This window comes from Camelus ferus, chromosome 17, assembly GCF_009834535.1.
Source record: "Camelus ferus isolate YT-003-E chromosome 17, BCGSAC_Cfer_1.0, whole genome shotgun sequence".
Classification (NCBI taxonomy): Eukaryota; Metazoa; Chordata; class Mammalia; order Artiodactyla; family Camelidae; genus Camelus; species Camelus ferus.
Window position 1 is genome coordinate 4464488 of NC_045712.1, and position 21582 is coordinate 4486069.

At 33.8% G+C, this 21582-nt stretch overlaps 1 protein-coding gene across 2 annotated transcripts in view; it reads right to left on the reverse strand.

Annotated features, from left to right (window-relative positions):
• CNTN6 (contactin 6) overlaps positions 1-21582 on the reverse strand; it is a 256637-nt gene that overhangs the window by 142921 nt on the left and 92134 nt on the right. For both annotated transcript variants that reach the window (XM_032458065.1, XM_032458064.1), the window contains 2 exons: positions 9438-9564; positions 3850-4025 (listed from right to left, as the gene is read on the reverse strand). In XM_032458065.1, coding sequence (XP_032313956.1) covers positions 3850-4025; positions 9438-9564 — 303 coding nt within the window. The remainder of the gene's footprint in view (positions 1-3849; positions 4026-9437; positions 9565-21582) is intronic.

Consider the following 21582-nt stretch of genomic DNA (forward strand, 5'->3'; position numbering starts at 1 on the left):
TAATCCTTGTCACTGTGCTATGATTCTCCCTGTACATGTCAGAGCAGAGGCTTACTGTTGTTAGAGATGGTCTAATTTCATACTACTGGATTGTCAGAGAGATAGAATTTGAGTTTAGATCTGTTCACATCAAAAATCTTAGCATTTAACTACTATTGTTACGATGTTAAGAAAGGTACAAAAGCTTTTCTAACAAAATAGGCAATGTTGAAAACTTATGAAGGTGTTGGTGAGAATTCAAATTAAGTTGAATTTTCTGTACAGAGAAACAGAAGAGATACTTAATAAGGACGACTTGCTCTTCTTTATTTTTAAATAATTATGATGGAGGAAAAAAATCCAACTGAACAATTACTTTTATTCCACTGAATTCTAATAATATCAATTTTTAAAACGTTGTGGTAAAATATGCATAATGTAAAATTTACCATTTAAACCATTTTTAAGTGTACAGTGTGGTAATATTAAGTACATTCCCATTGTTGTGTAGCCAACACCATCATCCATCTCCAGATTTTCTTAATCAACCCAAACTAAAACTCTGTACCCATTAAACAATAACTCCTCATTTTTCCCTCCACTTAGTCCATAGGAGCCACCATTCTACCTTCTATGAATTTGCCTATTCCAGTTAACTCATATGACAATAAGTATCCTTTTGTATGTAGCTTATTTCACTTAGCAAAATGTTTTCAAGTTTCATACATGTTGTAGCATGCATCAGAATTTAAAGTTTTTCCTATTTAAAGTTGAATAATATTCTATTGTATGTATATACTACATTTTGTTAATCCATTTATCTGTTGATAGGCATTTGAGTCCTTTCCAGCTTTTAGCTATTATATATAATGCCACCATTGACATGGGTCTACAAACATCTGATGTTTGACTCCCTGCCTTTAATCTGCTGGGGCATGTACCTAGGGGTGGCATTGTTGTATCATGTGGTAATTCCACATTAAATTTTTTAAGGAGCTGCCCCGGTGCCTTCCACAGTAGCTGTACCATTTTACATTCCCACCAGCAGTACGCAGGAGTTCCAATTTTTCCACATCCTTGGCAACACTTGTTATTATCTGCTTTTTATTTGTTTTTAATAATAGCCATCCTAATGAGTGTGAAGCAGGTTTTTGTGGGTTTTGATTTACATTTTCGTATGATTAGTGATGTTCAGAGTGTTTTCATAGGAAAAATCAAATTCTTGAATAGATGTTTCCCTTCTATTATGTTCTTTTTTTTCTTTCTGCCTCTATTCTCTGTCTCTCTGTCTTTCTATCTCTCTGCCTCTCTCCCTCCCTCTCTTTTGGAAGAGAAACTTCATTTCTGAGATAATGCAAAGATTTGCACGTGGATACAAATGTAATTTCTTTAGATGAAATTTCAGAAAATCTATTTTACAAAATTAATATCCTGTATTCCTTAAATGAAATTGGAAGAAAAATTTGTAAATGGAAGTGTCTGGACTATAAGTCATCAATACTTTTTGGATTCATCTTTAAGACCCTGTGCTCATTTGTACAAAAAGTAAGCCACTCAGAGTTGTGTAATAGTGGTGGCAAAGCTAGACCTGGTATTTTCAGCTTTTTAAAAGAAATTATTTACTACTTGTAATGAACAACTAACTTAAGATGACAGAAGTACTTATGAGAGACAGGAAATGGAGACCCTTAATAGGTGGTTAAGTGTGCTAGTTATGTTCAGCGTTGATTCAAGTCAACAGAGATAATTATATTCAAGTGAATCTCTCATGGACCCAACAGGAAACATTTCAGACATGATACCACTATAGGTGCTGAACAGAAGAGGCAGAATGATGTGGTTCTTTTTTTTTTTTTTTTTTTAAGTTTCAGACTTGGAAACTAAGATCCTTTAAGTCTACAGGAGAAAGATCAGTTAATGGATGTAGGCTATTCTACTTTCTGCATGAATAGTAATAGAAATGCTTTTAGGGACTCAACAGTCATACACCTTCAACCCCAAAAAAGGAAAATTTTATGAAGAGACAGAAAAGTTAGCAAGGACAGAATAATTGATTTTTCTCATTCATCCAAATGAAAGCATACAATTTCTTCTTCATTTAAGCTTTCCTCTTTTTTTAGCAAAGAGAAAATAAGTTTTAACTCGAACTTCTAGTTACACATATTTTTAAATCAAAAAAAGAAATGAGAAATAATAATGTAGGGAACTGAAAAGTATTTTTTGTTGTTAAATAAAAGGGGGAAACAAACAAGAGGAGGAAATGTATGACCATATAAAGTGCAGTGCATTAATTTTCATTGTAGTATTCAATTATTTTCAAGATTTGATAGAATCCATAGCTCTAGAGAAGCTCAAGGGCATATAGCAAATAAATGCATTGCATAGGTTTTCCTTTACCAGAAAGTCTAATTTATCTTTATGGAATCTGATCCAAATCATGTGTCTCTTTTAGGATCATGCCCTATCTAAGTAGGAGAAATAATTATTTTGGCAGAATCATTCAAAGTCTGTAACAATTGTTCACTTCTGTCACATAAGTTTCTCATCAGTATTTTACTCCCTGTTATTTTTCCAAGTGATGGTCTTAGCTGAAATGCCAAATTAAATATTGTGATTATCTTCAGCTGAGTTTCAAACAGCCATCGGCCTTTGTTCATATTCCATTTAGCTCTATAAACATTTGCATTATCCTTCGATTTTTGCAGATATAAATACATTCAGATACAATGCTGGGGTGTATGTATACATGTGTGTATGTGTGTGCATACATGTGTATATATATACCTGAAATGTGTGTATATTTATGACAACATACATACACATGTGGTTGTATGTATATATTTCTGAATATGTACTATACACATATTCAGTAACAAGGCCACCCCTACAATGGTCAACTTAGGGGAACTGTGTGTTTCACAGGCCATCTTTGGAACACAAGATTTGCAACGAGAAACAGACCCAATTATTAATTTATATATCTACTGATGACAAAAGTAGTTCTAAAAGGTGGGCTTTGGACATGTATTTTATCTTTTAAATTTCAAAATAATTAGTTTGTCAAAGTAACAAAGCAGAGACCTTTTCAAGTGGGCCCAAAAGAGGAGCAGCTCACTCTTTAGCCCCCAATATGTCCTCTGAAGTGGGCATGGGTGAGGGACAGGGGGAGGAGGAGGTACAAAGGGAGACATTTAATGCTTCTACTTCATCCACATCAACAGATGTAATTACTTTCAAACAAGGCTTTCCCTGGATCCAATATGAAACATTTTAGTCCCTGGAAACACTATATAAGGGACATAAGAAGCAGTATGGCTATTGTTCATCTACTAATGTCCCCAAATGTCACCAAGGTAATTATTTGGATGACATTTATGTGACACAGCTGGACACTGTTCCAGTTAATATAAAGTCTGCCTTTGGCAACCACTTCATTTCCACGTACATCAGACTGCAGATGCATGATCACTTTTCCTGGGAGAATACCTTCCTCCCCAAAAGACATCTCTGCTCTCAGCTTTTTCTTCCTGTGCTCTGCACAGTAATACCCAATGCAAAAGAAAAGGGGCAAAAAAGTAAAAGTATGTATGATCATTATCTTAATGTTTATATCTGGAACTTTCAGAGACATTTCTAAGTATAATTCACAAAATACAATAACATTGATATTTCCTTCTTTTTTTGAAACAGAATTCAACTATCCACAGACTTCTGGATTCACAAAATTCACATTAAAAACTTTCGCCTCTATAAATTCTTATTTTCTCTCAAAAAGCATATGATTGGCAAAGCTGAAATTTTTCTACTCTGAATATAGTAAGAATATATTTTCAGAAACAAAAGGATTATAGATTTCTCCCACAAACTCACATGCAAATTGGAGCTTTGCTTTCCGACTCAGAATTGTTCCCAGAGGGTTGGTGGCCAGACACTGGTATGTGCCAATATCTTGCTCTGTGTGAGGGCTACTGATTGCCAGACTGCCTCCGTCCAACCTGTAGTGATAACTCGTGGTAAAATCAATGTCTGTGCCATTTTGCTTCCACCTTCAAGGGAAAAAAAATCAAATTATACTTATAATACACAGAGTTGACCACTACTGTCTTAGACAACATGCACTTGTAATTTCTAACACTGGTAAAAAAAAAATGGGTACATGTGGATACCTTTCCTCCCAGTTTCACTGAAGATAGTTGTCTTCGTGAGCCCAGTGGTATCAATAACTAGGTTATTTGAAAGTTCTTCTACTCTTTACAAATTACAAACATTCACCCAAATGTGTACAAAGAGGCAACAGAACTCTTGACATGAGAAATAAGAAGTAGACAAAGTAGTCACAGTCAATAACCCTGGCTGGTCCTATTCCTTTAGCAACTTTTCAAATAATATATACCATAGCTGAACACGCACAACTGATACTGCAAAATTGAATGTCAAAAATGATTTAGACATAGAAATCCAAGAAGAATATATTAGAAATAGCACAAAGAAAGCCAGCAAAGATATTACAGTGCCAATTTGAGGCTGATAACAAAAGAAAAATAACCTGACTACTTTAGAACACGACTGTCTCTGTTAGTCTCTTACTTGGAAAATTAATCACACTGAAAATATTTCAACAGTACTTAGAAATGCCAAACTAAAATTATACTTTAACAAAACAAATGCAGTTTGAGAGGTTTTTATTTTAGACTGCAAAAAGTTTCTTGGCTTACCTATTAGTCAACAACCTTTTAGTTCATAAATTAAATGTCAGAAGAGCCTTACAGTCATATTTATTTTCAAAGAACCATAAAATGTTGTAGAAATTGCATTTGGTCATTTTAAGATGAATGAATACCCAGTAATTATCTTTAACTAGACCCACTTCCCCAACCTTGCAGCCCTAACTTCCATCAAAATATTCAGACATTTTGAAATAAGAATATTGCATATGTAAGGAGATATATTCCTAGGGCATAAGCTGTGTATAGACACATAAGCCATTTAAAAAATACATATTTTAGAATACTGAATTAAAATAATCATTCATTTAGGAAAAATAGTGAATGGGCTTTTCCTATGGAATATGGCCAATTTCTAAATTATGTTTTTTAGGGTCTGTGCCAGCTTTGTTCCAATTCTGCCCTTCATACTAAGATCATATTAAAAATATTGGTAAGGGTGGCAAAATTTAAGAAAGGAATGGCATTTTACAGCATTATTCCAAATGTGGTTGAATTTTTTAAGAAGGATTATGAAACATCCCATGGATAGAGTCTGGCAAGTGTCTGTCATAGTAGAAAAGATATATGGACTTAGGTAATTGTCTATCCTATTAAAGATGAGAAGTGATTGACTAGATACCAAATCATCCAGAGATCTTGAACCAGCTCTGTCTCTTTTAAATTATGTAGCCAATTCCTGTGTACCTCAACTTCTTTTTTTTAATAAAGGCAAGAATCTAAATTAGTATATTTCAACTGCCTGAACTATCTGCCAATTTTTTTTCTAGAGAAACTTGTACAATTTCTTGTTCTCGATATTAGAAAAGAAAATGTATGAAACTATTATATCTTTAGGCCTATCTCAAGCCTCCTGTGTTCTCCCTGCCAGCACTGTAATACTGTCTTTCATAATTTGTTTACAAGGCATGGTCTTTGAACCTTTGTGTTCCCTTTCGTTTTCAAAGCAAAGGATATACCACACTTAGTTTGCCAGCTCTCTTTAATTTTGGAATCAATCACTGAAATAACTGCTGTCATCATTACATGCTCCTAATTAAGCTCGGTAATTGTTTTTCAACACAAATTCAAAGTTGTTGGCTTAGCTGCAGCAAATGAATTTTTCACAGTATCCCTATAATCATTCTAATCACTATGGTACTATGATTATTAAACTGTGCATATAGATCAGGGGTTCAACTTGTGGTGTGGGCTTTGTCCTAATTAATATGTTTAAATCAATGGAGAAATAGTATTAATGAATTCAAGTGATTGTCATACACATGTTACTGATAGGATTGCATGCCCAGGAGAATTTTCCTGTGATGCAAACTAGGAAATATGCTATAGATGATTATTTTAAGCATCATATTTTATCTATTTTAATGCAGATTAATGTCATATTAATTCCTTGAAATATAATGGATTTGAACTAAAATCTTGACCTTTTGCTGGGGAACATCCTTCACTATTAAGTAGATAAGCCCCATGTCAAGAATATTCGTTCTTATGTGATAATGCATCTTTGTGGGTGTGTGTATGTGAGTATTTCTCAAAAACTGAGCTTTGCTTTAGAATTACATGGAGTCTTATTTCTGAGCCCATCCCTAAACCTTTGAAGAACTCAAAAATCTAAATTTTTAACGGTTTCTCTGGGTAATTGTAATATGCACTGAATTTGACTCCACTGACCCTGTGGAAAGAGTCCTAGGCCTACCTTTGACATTCCCTTGCTGTGTATCCTTGGACAAGTCATGGTTTCTCCAAAAGTCATATCCATCAGTTATAAAATTTGTACAATAAAAATATCCTGCTTTATCACATGAGGTTGTTAAGATCAACTAAGGAAATGACTGAAAATAATAGAAGGGCAGAGTGCCAACTGCTACAATTTTGACTCAGAGGCCTAGAGCTTTACCAGACACAAGAATGTCTTTCTGGCTAGAGTAGCATAGATTAAATTACAGAAATGAACCACCTCTGACTAGGTCAAGAGGACTTGTGTCGAAAATCCTCTATGACATTCAGAGACCTTTTTCTGATAGAAAGTGTATCATATGTAAAAATAATTGATGTGTGTGCTGCTTTATTTTCCCAAGTAAAATTTATATTCTGAGCTGGATGTAAGCGCATCACTATCTTATTATCTTAAACTTTTTAGATGTAAGTAATTCTACCCAAGTGCTATTTTTTGGGTAACCAATTTTCCCTCCCTTTACAAAGCTTCCTGGGTAGGAAGCTTTTAATTCTTATGTGTTGTCTGGTCTTTAAAAGAAGAAAGAGCGATTCTTCCCGTGGGAAAACTTTTGTCCCAACTTGTCTAACATCTGTATCTTCTTGCTTTCATTGAAATCTTGTTTGTGAGGGTGCTGACTCTACTGGAAGTGACTCTAGACAAGTGACTTTTAAACTATTTCCAAAGTCCTGCTTTAAATATTGCTTATTTTCTCCCATGAGATTTCATTTGCTAAAGGGAATTTACTGAAAGAAATAAAACACATCTTAAAATCAACCACACCCTCACTTTATGGATAAGGAATCCAGGGCCAGGAGAAAGAAATGATTATTCCAGGGTCTACACATGGGATGACAGAGCTATCACTAGAAATAACTCTTGGCTCTTAAGTCAAGGGCTCTTAGAAAGACTTTGTGCTGTATCCAAATAACCTCAAATAATGTTAGACTTTAAATCATATTGTCCCTCTATTTCACACACACATACACACCTACAATCTAAGGTAAATACAGGTATGAGGTTTTTTTAAAGAATAAATTTAAGTTAGGAAGGGTCCCGTTAAAACTAAATTTCACATTTTGTTGCTAATGTGCATTGTCTGAAATACCTCTCTGCCCTTTGCTTCATTATCAAGAAAATTGGGTCTGAGTTTGACATTTAAGCATTAAAAACTTAGTTTTTTTCTCACTCTCTTTTCAAAGCCTCTTGCCTATGAGTATTTTATACCATGATATTAGAGATAAACTAAACCAGGTTGTGAGGATTGGAAATGAGAAGCTAAATTATCATTCTTAAGCCTCCTCATTTACAAGTATCTTAGAAACAGAGGTCATTTCACAACATTGGAATTTGCACTCTGTTCATTCAGTGTATTTTTTCATAGATGAAATAAGCAAATTGTTACAAGAACCACTGTTTTACATCTTTCTGCCTCTTATAAGCCAATAAATATTTTTATAAAAGCATATGATAGATTGATGATTTATCTTATACTTAGCAAATATGTCTTATTTTATAGGGATTCATACTTTTTTTTCCTCCTCTAACAAATTCTACCAGCCATTAGTACCAATCAAATAAGCTCTCAAAAATAAAATTGCAACTTAAAGTATTAGGTGATTCTGAAAAATGTGTTAATCAGATTTTTATATGTTTAAACAAATGTTAAGTTGAATAAGACAGCTCATTTTTGAAGGAAAACAAAACACTGACCATGAATTGGTTGAACCAATTTGCAGACTGAGTGATCTTTGTCTACCAGATAGGCTTCATTGGTTTGGGTATCCTAAAGATAGGGGAGCTTTAGAAAGTGTAATAAGACATAGTTTTTCAACTATTTTGTTGTAAAAAAAAAAAAAAAAGCTGAAGTTATTTTGACAAAGCACAAGATAAGGGAGAGTTATCTTTAACTTGGTGCATTTAAGTCATTTAGCTAATTCATCTAGACAATCTTAAGGTTGAAGTAATTATAAATATGGTATTTTTAATGCAACATAAGAATCAGGCAAAGCCAGCTTATTTTGCCTAAATGGACTGAAATAGTTACATTTTGTGTGTGATAATTTAACTTCACTACTAAAAATTAAGACTTTTAACAAGTGCTTTTAAATCCCAAAGCCATAATTGTCATTTTAGTATTTATTCTGCATTTCCTATATTCACACCACATATGCAGTTCTTACCAACAAAATCTTTATGATTTAAACCAGCAAAATATATACACACATACATATTTTTAATTCATGAATTCCACCCACAATGTGGATCAGATTCTGCCTTTACTGTGCCTTTACTGTAATATTGTAAGAACAGAAACAATACAGACCCTTCCTCCTTACTATTCCAAAGGTAATATGTGAGGAACAAATATATTTTTTTCTACTTGCCCAGAATAAAAAAATATATTTTTTGCCTTAGATAATACACAGCTATCTTGAATATATTTCTAAAATCAGTGCTTTTTGGGTGATGGGACATGCCAGTGGGGTCACAGAAATTGATCTGATAAAATAACGTTTCCATCTTGATTAATTCCTTTTAGGGGAACATTTTCACAGTCCTTGTATCTGGGGCAACTGAGGCAGGAGCCCCAAACTGGGGAAGGAAGTACAAAATAAACTTGTGCTTTACAGTCTTTCAAATTGGGGAAACAAATCCTTTCCTGTACTTTCCCTTTATTTCTCCATCTTCCTTCTTTCTTTTTCTCTTCTAATTCTCACAATATGACACCGTATGGCACCAATCTAAGCGAACCTAATCTATGAGTCATAATAGTGGTTGCCTGGGGATTAGAGTAGGATAGTTAATGCTTGGAAAGTGGCATGAGGGGACACTTCGGGGTACAGGAAATATCTGTATCTTCGTTTGAGTGGTGGGCACAGCAGCTGTTTACCTGTGTAAAAATTCTTTGAGCTGTACACGTCAAATGACGTCACTTTATTGTGTGTATATTTTACTACAAAGACAAAGACAAAAAACAAAAACAAAAAACAGTGTGGTGCTCAGAAGTAGAACTTCACCTGTAATGGGGTGAAGGGTAACCATTAGCAGCACAGTTCAGGATGATTTCAGATTTTGACAAATCCAAAGGAAAAATAACATCTTCTGGTTCCTGGGTAAAAATAGGACGGCTCAAATGAGCATCACCTGGAAAAAGAAAATAATTATGCCACATGAAAAAACTTGACCATGTTTGAATGAATGTCCGAATTAGATATAAAGTCAATACATACTTTTTAAAATGTTTTATTTGAAACAATCTCAAACATACGGGGAATGTTTCAAGAATGATATAATTTTTAAGAAAACATTTATACAATGAAGTATACCTATTACTCTTCCACCAATAATCTTGCTACAAACCATTAAAAAACAAACAAACAAACAAGCAAATACAACTTTACACAGAGAAAAGCACCCAGATATTCTAATAAAGCCTGTATTGCCCTCAACCACACTATTCCCTCAGGGCTGCAGGGTGTGGCTACTCGTGATATGAGGGCTTTTAGCCTCCAAAATGGAGCTAAGAGGAAGAAAACAAACAGGTCCCTGATATGATGAGAAGAAAGTTAAAAAACATCCCTCTCTATAAAGAAACAATTAATTGTCTGTACATAGTTTCTCAAGTATGAGCAAATGAAAAGAAATGAAATAGTAAGTATGAAAATGTATTGCAACAATAAAAGTGAAAAACACTGCATGCCAAAAATAGACAAAATACCCAGTCTAGAAGAAAATATAATTCAGGGAACTCTAGGAAATTTCTCAAAATTGTTTCGCACTGTAGAGTAAGAACATGAATTAAAAAAAAAAAAAAAACAAACTCAATGGCAAGATGAAAAAAAAAAGTATAGAATCAGATAAATTAGGGTGACTTAAAGAGAAAAATTACAACCAAAACAGCATCGTTAAAAAATGAATAAATTAACTAAATTAGGCAAGAAACAAAACAGAAACCTACTAAATCAAATTACTGACATAAGAAGGTTAGAGATAATTGTAATGAATGCAATTGAAAAAGCATAGGTAATGAATAAGAAAGATGGACAAAGATGATACAACATAAAGATCGTTGTTGTCACTGAGATTGATAGTCAAATGTATTGAAAGATACATCAAGAAAATTTCCTGTGAATTGAAAGAATGCACTATTTTCCAGAGACATTTGAGAGAGAACACTTAACATCAAAGCATGTGTAGTTAAGTGACTCAACTTCAAACTTAAAAGGAAGACTTTGCAAGAAGACTAGATTGAAACAAAATTATTTGAAAGAGTGAAAGAAAAACTCAGATTAATCTCAGATTTTGTAACATGAGCACTAGCATTCTATACTAGGAAACAGTGAGGGAAAGCCTACAGTATTCTGAATAAAAGAGTGAGATAACTAGTTATCTCTGACTGGTGTATCTTTCAAATCTAATGACATTCAAATTCTTCAACATCGAAAATTACACAAATGAACAAACAGAAAACCCTCAGGGAATATAACAAATTACTACTCTTAAAGGAATGACTTAACAATTCAGTCCATCCAATTAAAAATGAACTGATATATAGATCTCAAGAATGAAGGAGGAACAGAATGCACACTGAATACATTTAAATATAAAACTACTATTTAAATGTTGGTTTTAGTTATAGAACAGAATATGAATGCCATAAACTTGAATAATGTAAAAGTAACAATATAAATAGAAAAATGAGGGATGAGTAAATATAGTTTGAAATGTGAGTGCTAATATCTTCTTTCATTGCAAAAATTGAAAAGATAACATACGTGTATGTATGTGTGCATATATATATTTATATTTATAATTTTTAAAAGCATAAGCATATTGACCTTAGCGTTATTCAATGTGTTTTTTACATTTGGAGGAAACTTTTAGAAACAAATCCTATCTTTGTTGATGCAAATCATTTATTAGATGTTCAAAATCTCTCCATTTTTACTTTATTGTACTTTTACATTAATTAAACTAAACAAAATGAATCCTGATGTTAAAAGTAGAATCTATGCTATGATCCCCTTTTTATGAAAGTATTTCCTCTTTCTGTGCGTTTCTCTAGCTACACAATAATCTACTTTCTGTATTTATATGTATAGAAAAATGGCTGCAATTTCACCAAATTTTAATAATTTCTATTTTTGGATCAGTTTAATTAAGGGTAAAGTTTTTCATTTTTTAATTTTTCATAATTTAAATGTTTAAAATAAATATGCATTTATGTTAAAGAAAAGATTGATTTCTTTAAAGAAGGAAATAGGAAATATGTTGAGATCGTAATCTAATTTTTGATGGTGGAATATTAATTCTTTTCTGATTTTTTTTCATAGATCTTTATAATTAAAAAAATCTTCTCACCTCAAAAAGAAAATTCGGCTGAAATAATGCGTATTATGCACCGAGCACGATGCCATGCACAGAACAGGCAGACAACAAATGTTATGTAATACCTTCCTATACCTTCACTCAGAGAAAAACTCTCTTCAGTCATCATATACCCTAAATTAGGGATATAATTTGACTTAATAATATTTTATATTTAGGCTAGTAATTTATAGTTTTCCAAGGACTTTTACATACATCAAGTAACAAATTAAATTCCCGTGACACCTTTTGTGAGACATAACATTTCCATTCCCATTTGGTAGGTGAAGAATTTAAGGTTAATAGAACCAGGAATTTTTTAACAAACTTTGGTTCATTTTGAAAGACACAAAATCTTGGTTTTGGTGACTCATTATCAGTTGATATCTTATTTATTCATTTATATTTGTTGTCATCAAATTTCTAGGAGCTTGAATTCATACTAGTAGAAAATCTACCTTTTGTCAAGTAATTGTTTGGTCTCTTTTGGTAAATTCTTAGATTTTTTTTCCCATAGTGTAATGAAATGATTAAGTAATAGCAGAGTTTTGTTGCTTTGTCTACACTGTCAGAAAGCAAGGACAACGTGAGCTTTCTGTACAAGAAGAACTGAAAACATGGGCAATATAATATCAAAAACAAGAAATCCAAATTCGTTTCAAGTACGTTTATTTTAAGAATGCACTAGAGGTTAGGAATAGTGTTGGTATATTGAAAAGTAAGTGGTTAAATGACGGTATTGACAACAACTACTGCTATAAAATCACCTATGATTATAATGCTATTCTATAGAAAATGTTTTACTTGACAACAAAGCGAAAACTTTGCAATAGACAAACACTGAAAAATAAATTCTTATAAATGGCAATCAAAGGCAAATTATACAATGTTATTGAAAATTCATATAGGGTTCTGCTCCATTTTTCTTCCTCTTTATCTTTATCCTTCCTTCTTTATCTTCCATGAAGTTAATAAAAATTAATTATATGGTCTAACTCCAATATTGGTTCAAACTATCAGTCTCTAAAGTTCATTGTCGTGGAGCCTCCCCTCAAACTCTCTGCTTAGCAATGCCTCCAACCTCAGCTCCAGAATGGGGCTCAGGTGCAGCTCAGACAGTGTCAGGGTCTGCTAAAAGTGTGCCACTGTGTCTCAGAGCAGGTCATGGAGGTGGCCATTCCTGCCCCCGGCTAGCAGCACCATAGCTCATTCAGTGGTGGGCTGCTTGTTAGGGATGGGCCTCTTGACCATTCCTGCTCCAGGCACCTGTTGTGTCCTGGCACAGGGACTATAACACCCTTGAGGGTTGTCTGTCTGCTGTGAGTTGCGGGGTATGGCCAGGGCACAACGTGTTGGTCAAGCAGCTGGTGAGGGGTGGAACCTGGTGGCCACTGGCAGCAGGTGGGCCATGTCTGCACCAAGTAGTGGGCAGAGGCTCTCTGGGCCTCTAAGGATTTGCCTTACCCAACAATATTTCTGTGCCCAAAGTAGAGTGATGTTAAGTAGCAAATTAAAAACATCATACCAGATCAAGGGAAATGCCATAGAGGAAAAGAAAAGTTTTATTTTTAGTACTTGAAACAGCAATTCTCCCCTGGTATGTGAACAAGGAACCCTACATTTCCATTTTGCACTGGACTCTGCAAATTATGTAGCTGATCCTGACTAAAACTTACAGGAGTTGAATGATTTGATCAAGGTTATGCTGCAAGTGATATTCTAGAGCTGGTACTCAAACTGAAGTGTGACTTCAAGTCCAAGGTTGTACACCCTACAGCATATCCACTGGAGTTCTGTACAGTTCCAGGTCTGAAACAACTCTACTGTCTCTGCTTTATTTAGTTATTTTTTTCTTTTCATAACAGACCTACCCTAGACTAAGCTCAGTTATGTCTTCCTTGGAATTAAAGTTCTATAAAGAAAAATTCTCTCTCCGTCTCTCTCTCTCTCTTTCTTTTCTCATACTGATTTCTCTTGTTCTTTTAATCAAGTCACAAAATTTTAAGACAGAAAAAAAATCAGAGAAATTTCTACCTAATTTACAGGGGGGAGAAGTAATTCCAGGGAGGTCAAGTGCCTTACTTTAGAATTACAGGCAGACCTGAGTCTTAAATCTGACTATAGATCTCTGCATTGGAATTGCCACTATCTCTTGATGCTTGGCTTGTGGTAGGCTTTATACGGGGAAGGCATGTCAGTCTTATGTTTTTAGTAGGGAGAAAAAAAGAGAAAAAAATACTCCATCACCTATGTTGGAGAATAAAGAGGATAAAGCTAGAGTTTAAAAAATAGTTATGAGATTTTTGCAATAATTCAAACAGAGAGACACATCTTAAACCAAGGTGATGAGAGTGAGAATAGAAAGCAAAAATTAAAAAGTTGATTTTTCAAATAATTGAATTTGGGAGGATATTTAAGGGGAAAGAACACATAAAAATTGCACAGAGATTTATTGTTTTTCAAAATAGAGGAAAAAAGGAAATAGTTGGTTTATGTTAAAAAAAAGTTAGTCAGATTTGCAGGTGTTGATTTTTGTGGCTCTTTGGTGCTCATAGGTTTAACTGTCCAATACACAGTTGGATATACTGATGTAGCTTAGTAGTGAGGCCTGGAGTGGAGAAACTAGTTTTTTGGACTCAATAGCTTTAAATTCTAATGAAGAGAGAATTTTGTTCTAGTAATGGTTTGATAGCAATACATTCTACAGATATATTTGCAATTGTTTCAAGAATGTAGGTTCCCATGTTGACTGTAACATTATTTACAATACCCAAGACATGGAAACAGCCTAAATAATCCATCGGTGGATGAATGGATAAAGAAAATGTGTGTGTGTGTGTAGAGAGAGAGAGAGAGAGAGAACCATTCAGTCATAAAAAAGAAAAAAATACTGACATTTGTAACAACATGGATAAACCTAGAGGCCACTATGTTAAGTGAAATATGACAGGCAGAAAAACAAGTACTGTATCTTCTTATTTACATGTGGAATCTAAAGAACTGGAACTCATAGAAACAGAACAGATTGGTGGTTGTCAGGAGAAGGGGTGAGGATGAGTGATCAGTGGGGAAATAGGTAAAGTTTTTCAAAGGTACGAATGTCCTGTTACAAGATGAGTAAGTTTGGGGGATATAATGCACAGCATGGTATTGTATATTTGAAATTTGACAAGAGATAAGATCTTAAAAGTAGCACAAAAACATGTTACTACGTAAGGTGATAAATACGTTAACTAACTGTATGTGCTAATCATTTCACAATATATACGTATAACAAATCATTACACGTAGACCTTAAACTTACACAATGCTATTATATTTCAGTTGATTTACACAATGTCAATTATAGCTTAATAAAGTTGGGGGGGTGTAGGTTAAAAATTACACTAAGTTCAGGCATTAATTACATTCAAACCACACTTTGACGTTGGCATTTATTTTATACCTGGTTAGTCAAGTTTACTTATTCAAGTAAACATCAAAGGACTGAAGAGGAGGAGGTCAATAGTTACCTGGGAGTGTCCATGCTTGGTATTTCTTTCATGCAGCAGATATTTGAGAAGACGGTTCTTAATTGAGAATCTATTCTGATCATAATGGAGTCATTCTGGTTATTTTTATGTAAGTTACTCTAGCAGAATGAACTAATAGTATACACATGGTGTAAGACTGGAAACCTGCGTCATTTCAGTCCAGTCAGATGTCTACAGTGACTTACTGACTTGGAAGTTAAGCGTTAAACCTGACTGGAAAGTGTATGACATACTTGAAGTGGCACATGGATCATAAAGTAAATCATAATAAGTGTGCCTTACCATATATTTCACATTCTGTTCATCTCTTCAGTTTAAAGCCAAACCAAAATAAAATTCTACATCATTGCTTATTTAGATTTTGCCAGCACATAGTGAAAAAGTCTACCATAAGTAAATTCAACCGTGTTTTGTTGGTTCTGATTATGTGTTGAACCTTCTTTATGCACTGACAATGCAAAAATAAATAAATGAATTGCACTCAAGAAGGTTATAATCAAATAAGAGCAATCTGGGCATATAATAAGAGGCAAGGACAAAGTTGAACTCGTACAGGAATTATTTTATCCTTACATAAACTCTGTCACGTAAATTCTAATATTCCCATTTTAAGGGTGAAGAAATTGAGTTTGGAGAACTTAAGTAATTTGCTCAATAACAAAACAGTTAGACACTATTGGAATCCAATTTTGATCTAGGCAACCTGATTCCAGAACCCATACTCAATGTCACTATGATATATAATCCAGAAAGGGAAGCTAAAATAAAAGCAATTAACTAATTGCATGTTACATGATGAGTGTTATACCAAAAGCATAACTATAATTTTAAGGAATTCCAGAGAAGGAAGTAATTAATTTTACTTAGAGATTATGGACGGGTGACAAAAGATACAATAATTGAACTGCATGTAAAAGAATGAGGAGAATGCCTTTGAAATAAAAGAATATAGTAAGGAAACTCTAGGAAGAATAGTTTGAGTAAAGATATGAAAATACTTGTCATTCAAAAAATGTAACCAGTCTGGAAAGGAGGAGAGTAATGAAATATAAGGATGGAATGGTAGATTAAGAACATTTTGAAGAATTTTCAGTGACATGACAGAGATTTGAACTTGATGTATAAAAGTTAGAAAACCTGGAAGTGTTTTCAGTTTTAAGCAGAAGTATGACACACTTAGATCCATGACTAACTGGAAGAAGAATGGAGAAGAGAAACCACAGATCAGGAAGATTATTTATCAAACATTTGAAAACACTGAGATAATTCGGGCATTGTTGGTATGATTGAAGAGAATTAGGATGGAGTGAGAGCTATTCTGAAGTGTGTAGAGGTTCACTCTAATAACAAAATGATATAACTGATTTGATGTGAAAGATGAGGGAAAGAGAGCATTTAAGATTAATCTGAGCTAGCTATTATGGATGAATGCAAGAGAGCACATATGTTGAAGTCCTTAACTGTTAAAGGGAAAAGAAGAAAGACTGAGGGCAGTGAGGTTGAAAGGAGTTAAGAAAGTAGATACAAGTTTAACTCACTTTTCATTCATTTAATGAACACACATTTATTCAGACCAAACAATTTCCTTATGTATTATTGCCTGCAAACCCCATGTTTTCTGCAATCATGCAGATGTGCATGGAAGTTTGAGTGATTAACTAAATGAAACGTCCATTCACTGCAGAGAATCACTTTACAAGGCAGGCAAACTGGGTTTAGAGAACAAAATTATTCAAGAAATTTGGCATGTATTTAGGTTTATTTTAGAATCCAGGACCCTTAAGCTGTTCCTCCTTGACAACTGAGTTATGCCCTTGAGAAGGTGAAAGTGGAGAAATCTAGTTCACTGTGTAATAACTGGCCTTAGAAAGAAAGGTCTCTTCCAAAATAACAGGAAGGAAGGGCAGAGTAAGTAGAGACAGAAAATGCACTGATACACATTGGGTTGAAAACCTGTTAAAGTAATCTGAGTTTTTTCTTACTTTTTTAGAAAGGAGAAAGGAATATCATTAGCTAAGACAGATGGTGGGAGACAAAGTATGGAAAGTTTCAAAGAGATGATAATGTGTAAAAGGATCATCGGGAGAATGAAAAGGGGAATTGGCAAGAAATATGTGTTGTGACAGGACATACTTGGTATAATTGTGAAACATTTCAAAATGGACCTGAAAAGATTACTGGGTGTCCTGTCCAGTTCACTTTTTGGGGTTGACTTTGCCTTTCAAAGTCTTTTATCTATTTTACAACATAGTAAGGAAGAGAAAACTGTTAAGGATGAAAATGATTCAACCACTGAAATGCAAATGAATTGTGTCCAGTGGAATGTCATTGTGCCTCCGCCCCCCTGCTTTTCCCCTTTATGGATAAATCAAGTTTTTGTTTTGGTTTGGTTTGGTTTTTTATAATAGCTTTCTTGTAGTATAATTCAGACGCCATACAATTCAGACATGGTAAACACTTTTGGCATCTATTTATGAGTTAATTTTACCATTTCTTATTGCCTGTGCATGTGTAGTTCTTTGCATTCTACTTAGAACAAGTTGCAACATTTTACTGGTTTCCACATTAATTGATTTGTTAAATGAAAATTTTCAGATGGGTTTATTTATATTTGTTTGAGATTCATGATTTCGTCATTTAAAAAGTGACGCATCAATTAAACATTAATGCATGTTAAATTTGAGTTGCCAGAGGGACTTATATAGATTTAGAACCAGTAGTTAACTATAAGCAAGAATTGGCTGGGGAGAGAGGCAGAGTTAAATGGCATTGCTTTGTAAAAGGTAGTAACAACATGGAATTTTAAAAAAGGAAAACTGAAAGTGGAAGACCAGCGATCATCAACATCTATAGAATTTATAGAATTGACAAAACAGAGAAAACAGCTGAAAAATTCTGTGGGAGATCTATATGAGAAACACAGACTATTTTACCAAGATCATTGTATAAGTTTTCTATTACTACCGTAACTAATTACCTGAAACTTAGTGGCAAAAACGTACACATATTTATTATCTTACAGTTCTTTAGGTCAGAATTCCAATGTGGGTCTTACTGCTAAAATCAAGATGTTGGTATAGCTGCATCCCCTTCTCAAGACTCTAGAGTAGAATTATTTTTCCTGCCTTTTCCAGCTTCTAAAAGCTGCCTGCATTCCTTGGTTAATGGACCCCTTTCTCCATCTTCAAAGCCAATGACAGTACATTGAGTCCTCCTCACATCAAATTATCTGACTATTCTTCCATCGTCACATTTCTCTGATTCTCTTGTTCTGCTCTCTCTCTTCTACTTTAAGGACCTTTGTGATTACATTGGGCTCATCCAGATAATCCAAGATAATCTCCCTATAAGGATTAGCTAATTGACAACCTTAATTCTGTTCTGCTACCTCACTTCCCCTTTACCTTGTAATCTGATTCCCATGTTCCAGGGATTAGGGCATGAATATCTTTGGAGCCACTATTATGTCCATCACACCCATCATATGGGAGACCAAGAAAGGAGAGATTTTAATAGAGGACATAGTTAAGATTGTCATATAATTCGAGAGTAATAATGAAAAATAAGAATAACAACCAAAGCACAAGGGTTGGTCAAGAGGAAGTCTCTTGTTTCTTCTTTAAAAGATATTTCATTTTCAAAGTCAAGATGGATTAGGACCTAAAGGCCAAGTTTAAAATAAGTTCAACACTGAAAGAAAACTATGGCATTGTATATATAGTACTCTACAAAGGAATCAGATGGCAAAGAGACAGAGAGAGGTGAGCAGGAATAACAGCAGGGCCTAGAGCTGTAGGTATGTGTGCGTTTCAGTTTTGATTATTTATATTTTTAGGATGAAAGGGACAAGTATTTGTAGGCTGAGGGGCCAACTGAGAGGCAAACTCAGATTCTCTCTTTTGAACTTCTGGGTCTTTGACCCTATTACTTGCCCAATTTATAGCATTTCAACATTAACCTTTGAAAAATAACAGCATGCTGTCAAGTACACAAAGCACCTGAAAGTACTTTACTAAAATGTCCCAGAGTGAAGATGTTAGAAAACCCCTTGAAACCTATTATTATCATTGAGCTATTACAGTGGCTCCATTGGTTGCTCTCTGAGATAAGACTGCCTGCCTGAAATGGCATTGATTCCATGTGTATACCAACAACAAACAGAAAAAAAGAAAGAACATTTGGAAAAAAGAAAAATAAGGAAGAAAAGCACTCTGAAATCTGCAAATAGTAAGCAGAGTACCCCAAATGTATATTATTTGATGATAACAGATGCAATTTTGGTCACATAGTGTCACAACGAAGCATGCTGATCTATCAATCCTTTGTACTTGTCAGCATGAATATCTTAATGAAATCAATGGATTGGGGGTTAAATGTCACCCAAGTGGAACCTTTGAAAAGGTAAAACAGTACCTCATCCCCATGTATGTCATCTATGCCTGTCTACTCTCTCACGTTGAATTCTGTCTCTTATTCTAGTCACGTACTTTCCCTGCTCTCCGTGCCACACAAAAATGCCACCAAATTTGTCAGAAAAGATTTGCCCTTTGTGAAACTAGCCTGATTAAGTTTTATCAGCTCATCTCTCTCTAGGTGTTTGGTAACCTCATTCCTTATTACTGTCTCAGAAATTGTGCCCATAGCCAAGGGCAGATCTGCTCATTTATAATTTCCTGGTTCTTTTTCAGCTCTTCTCTCACAGATTGGGCTGAGGTTTTTTGTGTTTTTGTTTTTTCTCTGTCTCCCTGTAATTGTGAAACATTTTTGCTAAGTTTTCCTGATTTTGATTTAAAATTTTTAAATTTAGAAATGAATTTATATTTGTTCCAATGTATCACAATGAAAACATCCCATAAATTTAAAATTATTAGTTGATTAAAAACTCCTTATGTGTTTTCTGTACTTGCCAATGTGATCTTTCTTATCAAGAAATGGTCCTTAGAGTGGATGAACTTTATTTCTCTCTTGCTACATCAGTTTAAACTTCATAAATGCCGTAATTACACTAGACCAAACTCAAATATATATAAGAAAATGAAACAGCATCCCCTGATTCATTATGCTATATTGTCTTCCTCCCAATATAAACATTAAATGACAGGGATAGTCTATAGAAATGACAAACATGAGTTCAATTTTTTTCAAAGTAATAATCAACAAAAGATTTTTTTTCTTTTATGAGTGGGGAAAACTGGTTGATTCCGTGTGTGTGAGAAGCACTTGACATTTTCTGTTTACTATGTCAAGGTTCAGCTAGTTTTGAATTTTGGCTCCTATTTTTTTCACTTCAGTGTTTGAACATAAGCAGTTTCTCTTGTGACACTACCTTGACTTTGTAAACATTTTAGAAAGATGAGTATGCATCAGGCTTTTCCTTCTCCTTACTCATTTTCCTTGCTTTCTTCATGTTCTTTATCAACCTGTTTCCATGTAGGGGAAATGTATCACATATCTCATTGGCAAGGACTGGTATGAACATATAGGATAAAGTTTTATTTACTCAACTAGTATTGTTTTAAGTTTAAAGTTTTAATTTGATGCCGTTATACAAATAATGGATGCTCATTATGGAGTATTTGCAAGACTCAGAAATATGAACAGAAAAAAATACCCAATTTTGCTGCTGCAAAATAACTATTAGGATATTAATAATTCTCAGATTTTTTTTTACTATACTCTGCTGTCAATTTTTAATCTCTGCTATTATTCAGTTAAAAATATATCATAAGCATTTTCCCTGCTAATAGCACTTGTGAAATTTTATTTTTAATGGAACTATATATTTTGCCATTTTCATAATCATCATGTGACTGGTATATATAAGTGAACATGTTTACATTGTTCCATATTTTGGTTTTTTATTATAAGAAATGAAATAATAAATGCCTTTCTATACTTAGGTTAATTTTCTTAGCATAAATTTTTAGAATTGGAATTAATGAATATAAGAGAATTAATGTTTGGATTTTTCTGATAATCATTGTTAATTTTCATCTAATTTAATCTTGTATAGTCAATGAATGCTTTCCAGTGCAGATTTTATCGCAGCTAGAGTTTGAAAGCTGATGGTGATGAAGACATTTTTGACAGTTTACTTACTGTTACATGTACTAACTTGACATGTATTATCTTATTTATGTTTTAACACAGCTCTGTGAGGAAAATGCTAATTCTCCCCCATTTTACACAGGGTAGAATTTTAGACACTAGTCAATCTAACATCAGAAGCCATGATCTTAACAACTCATGAGTACAGGGCTTA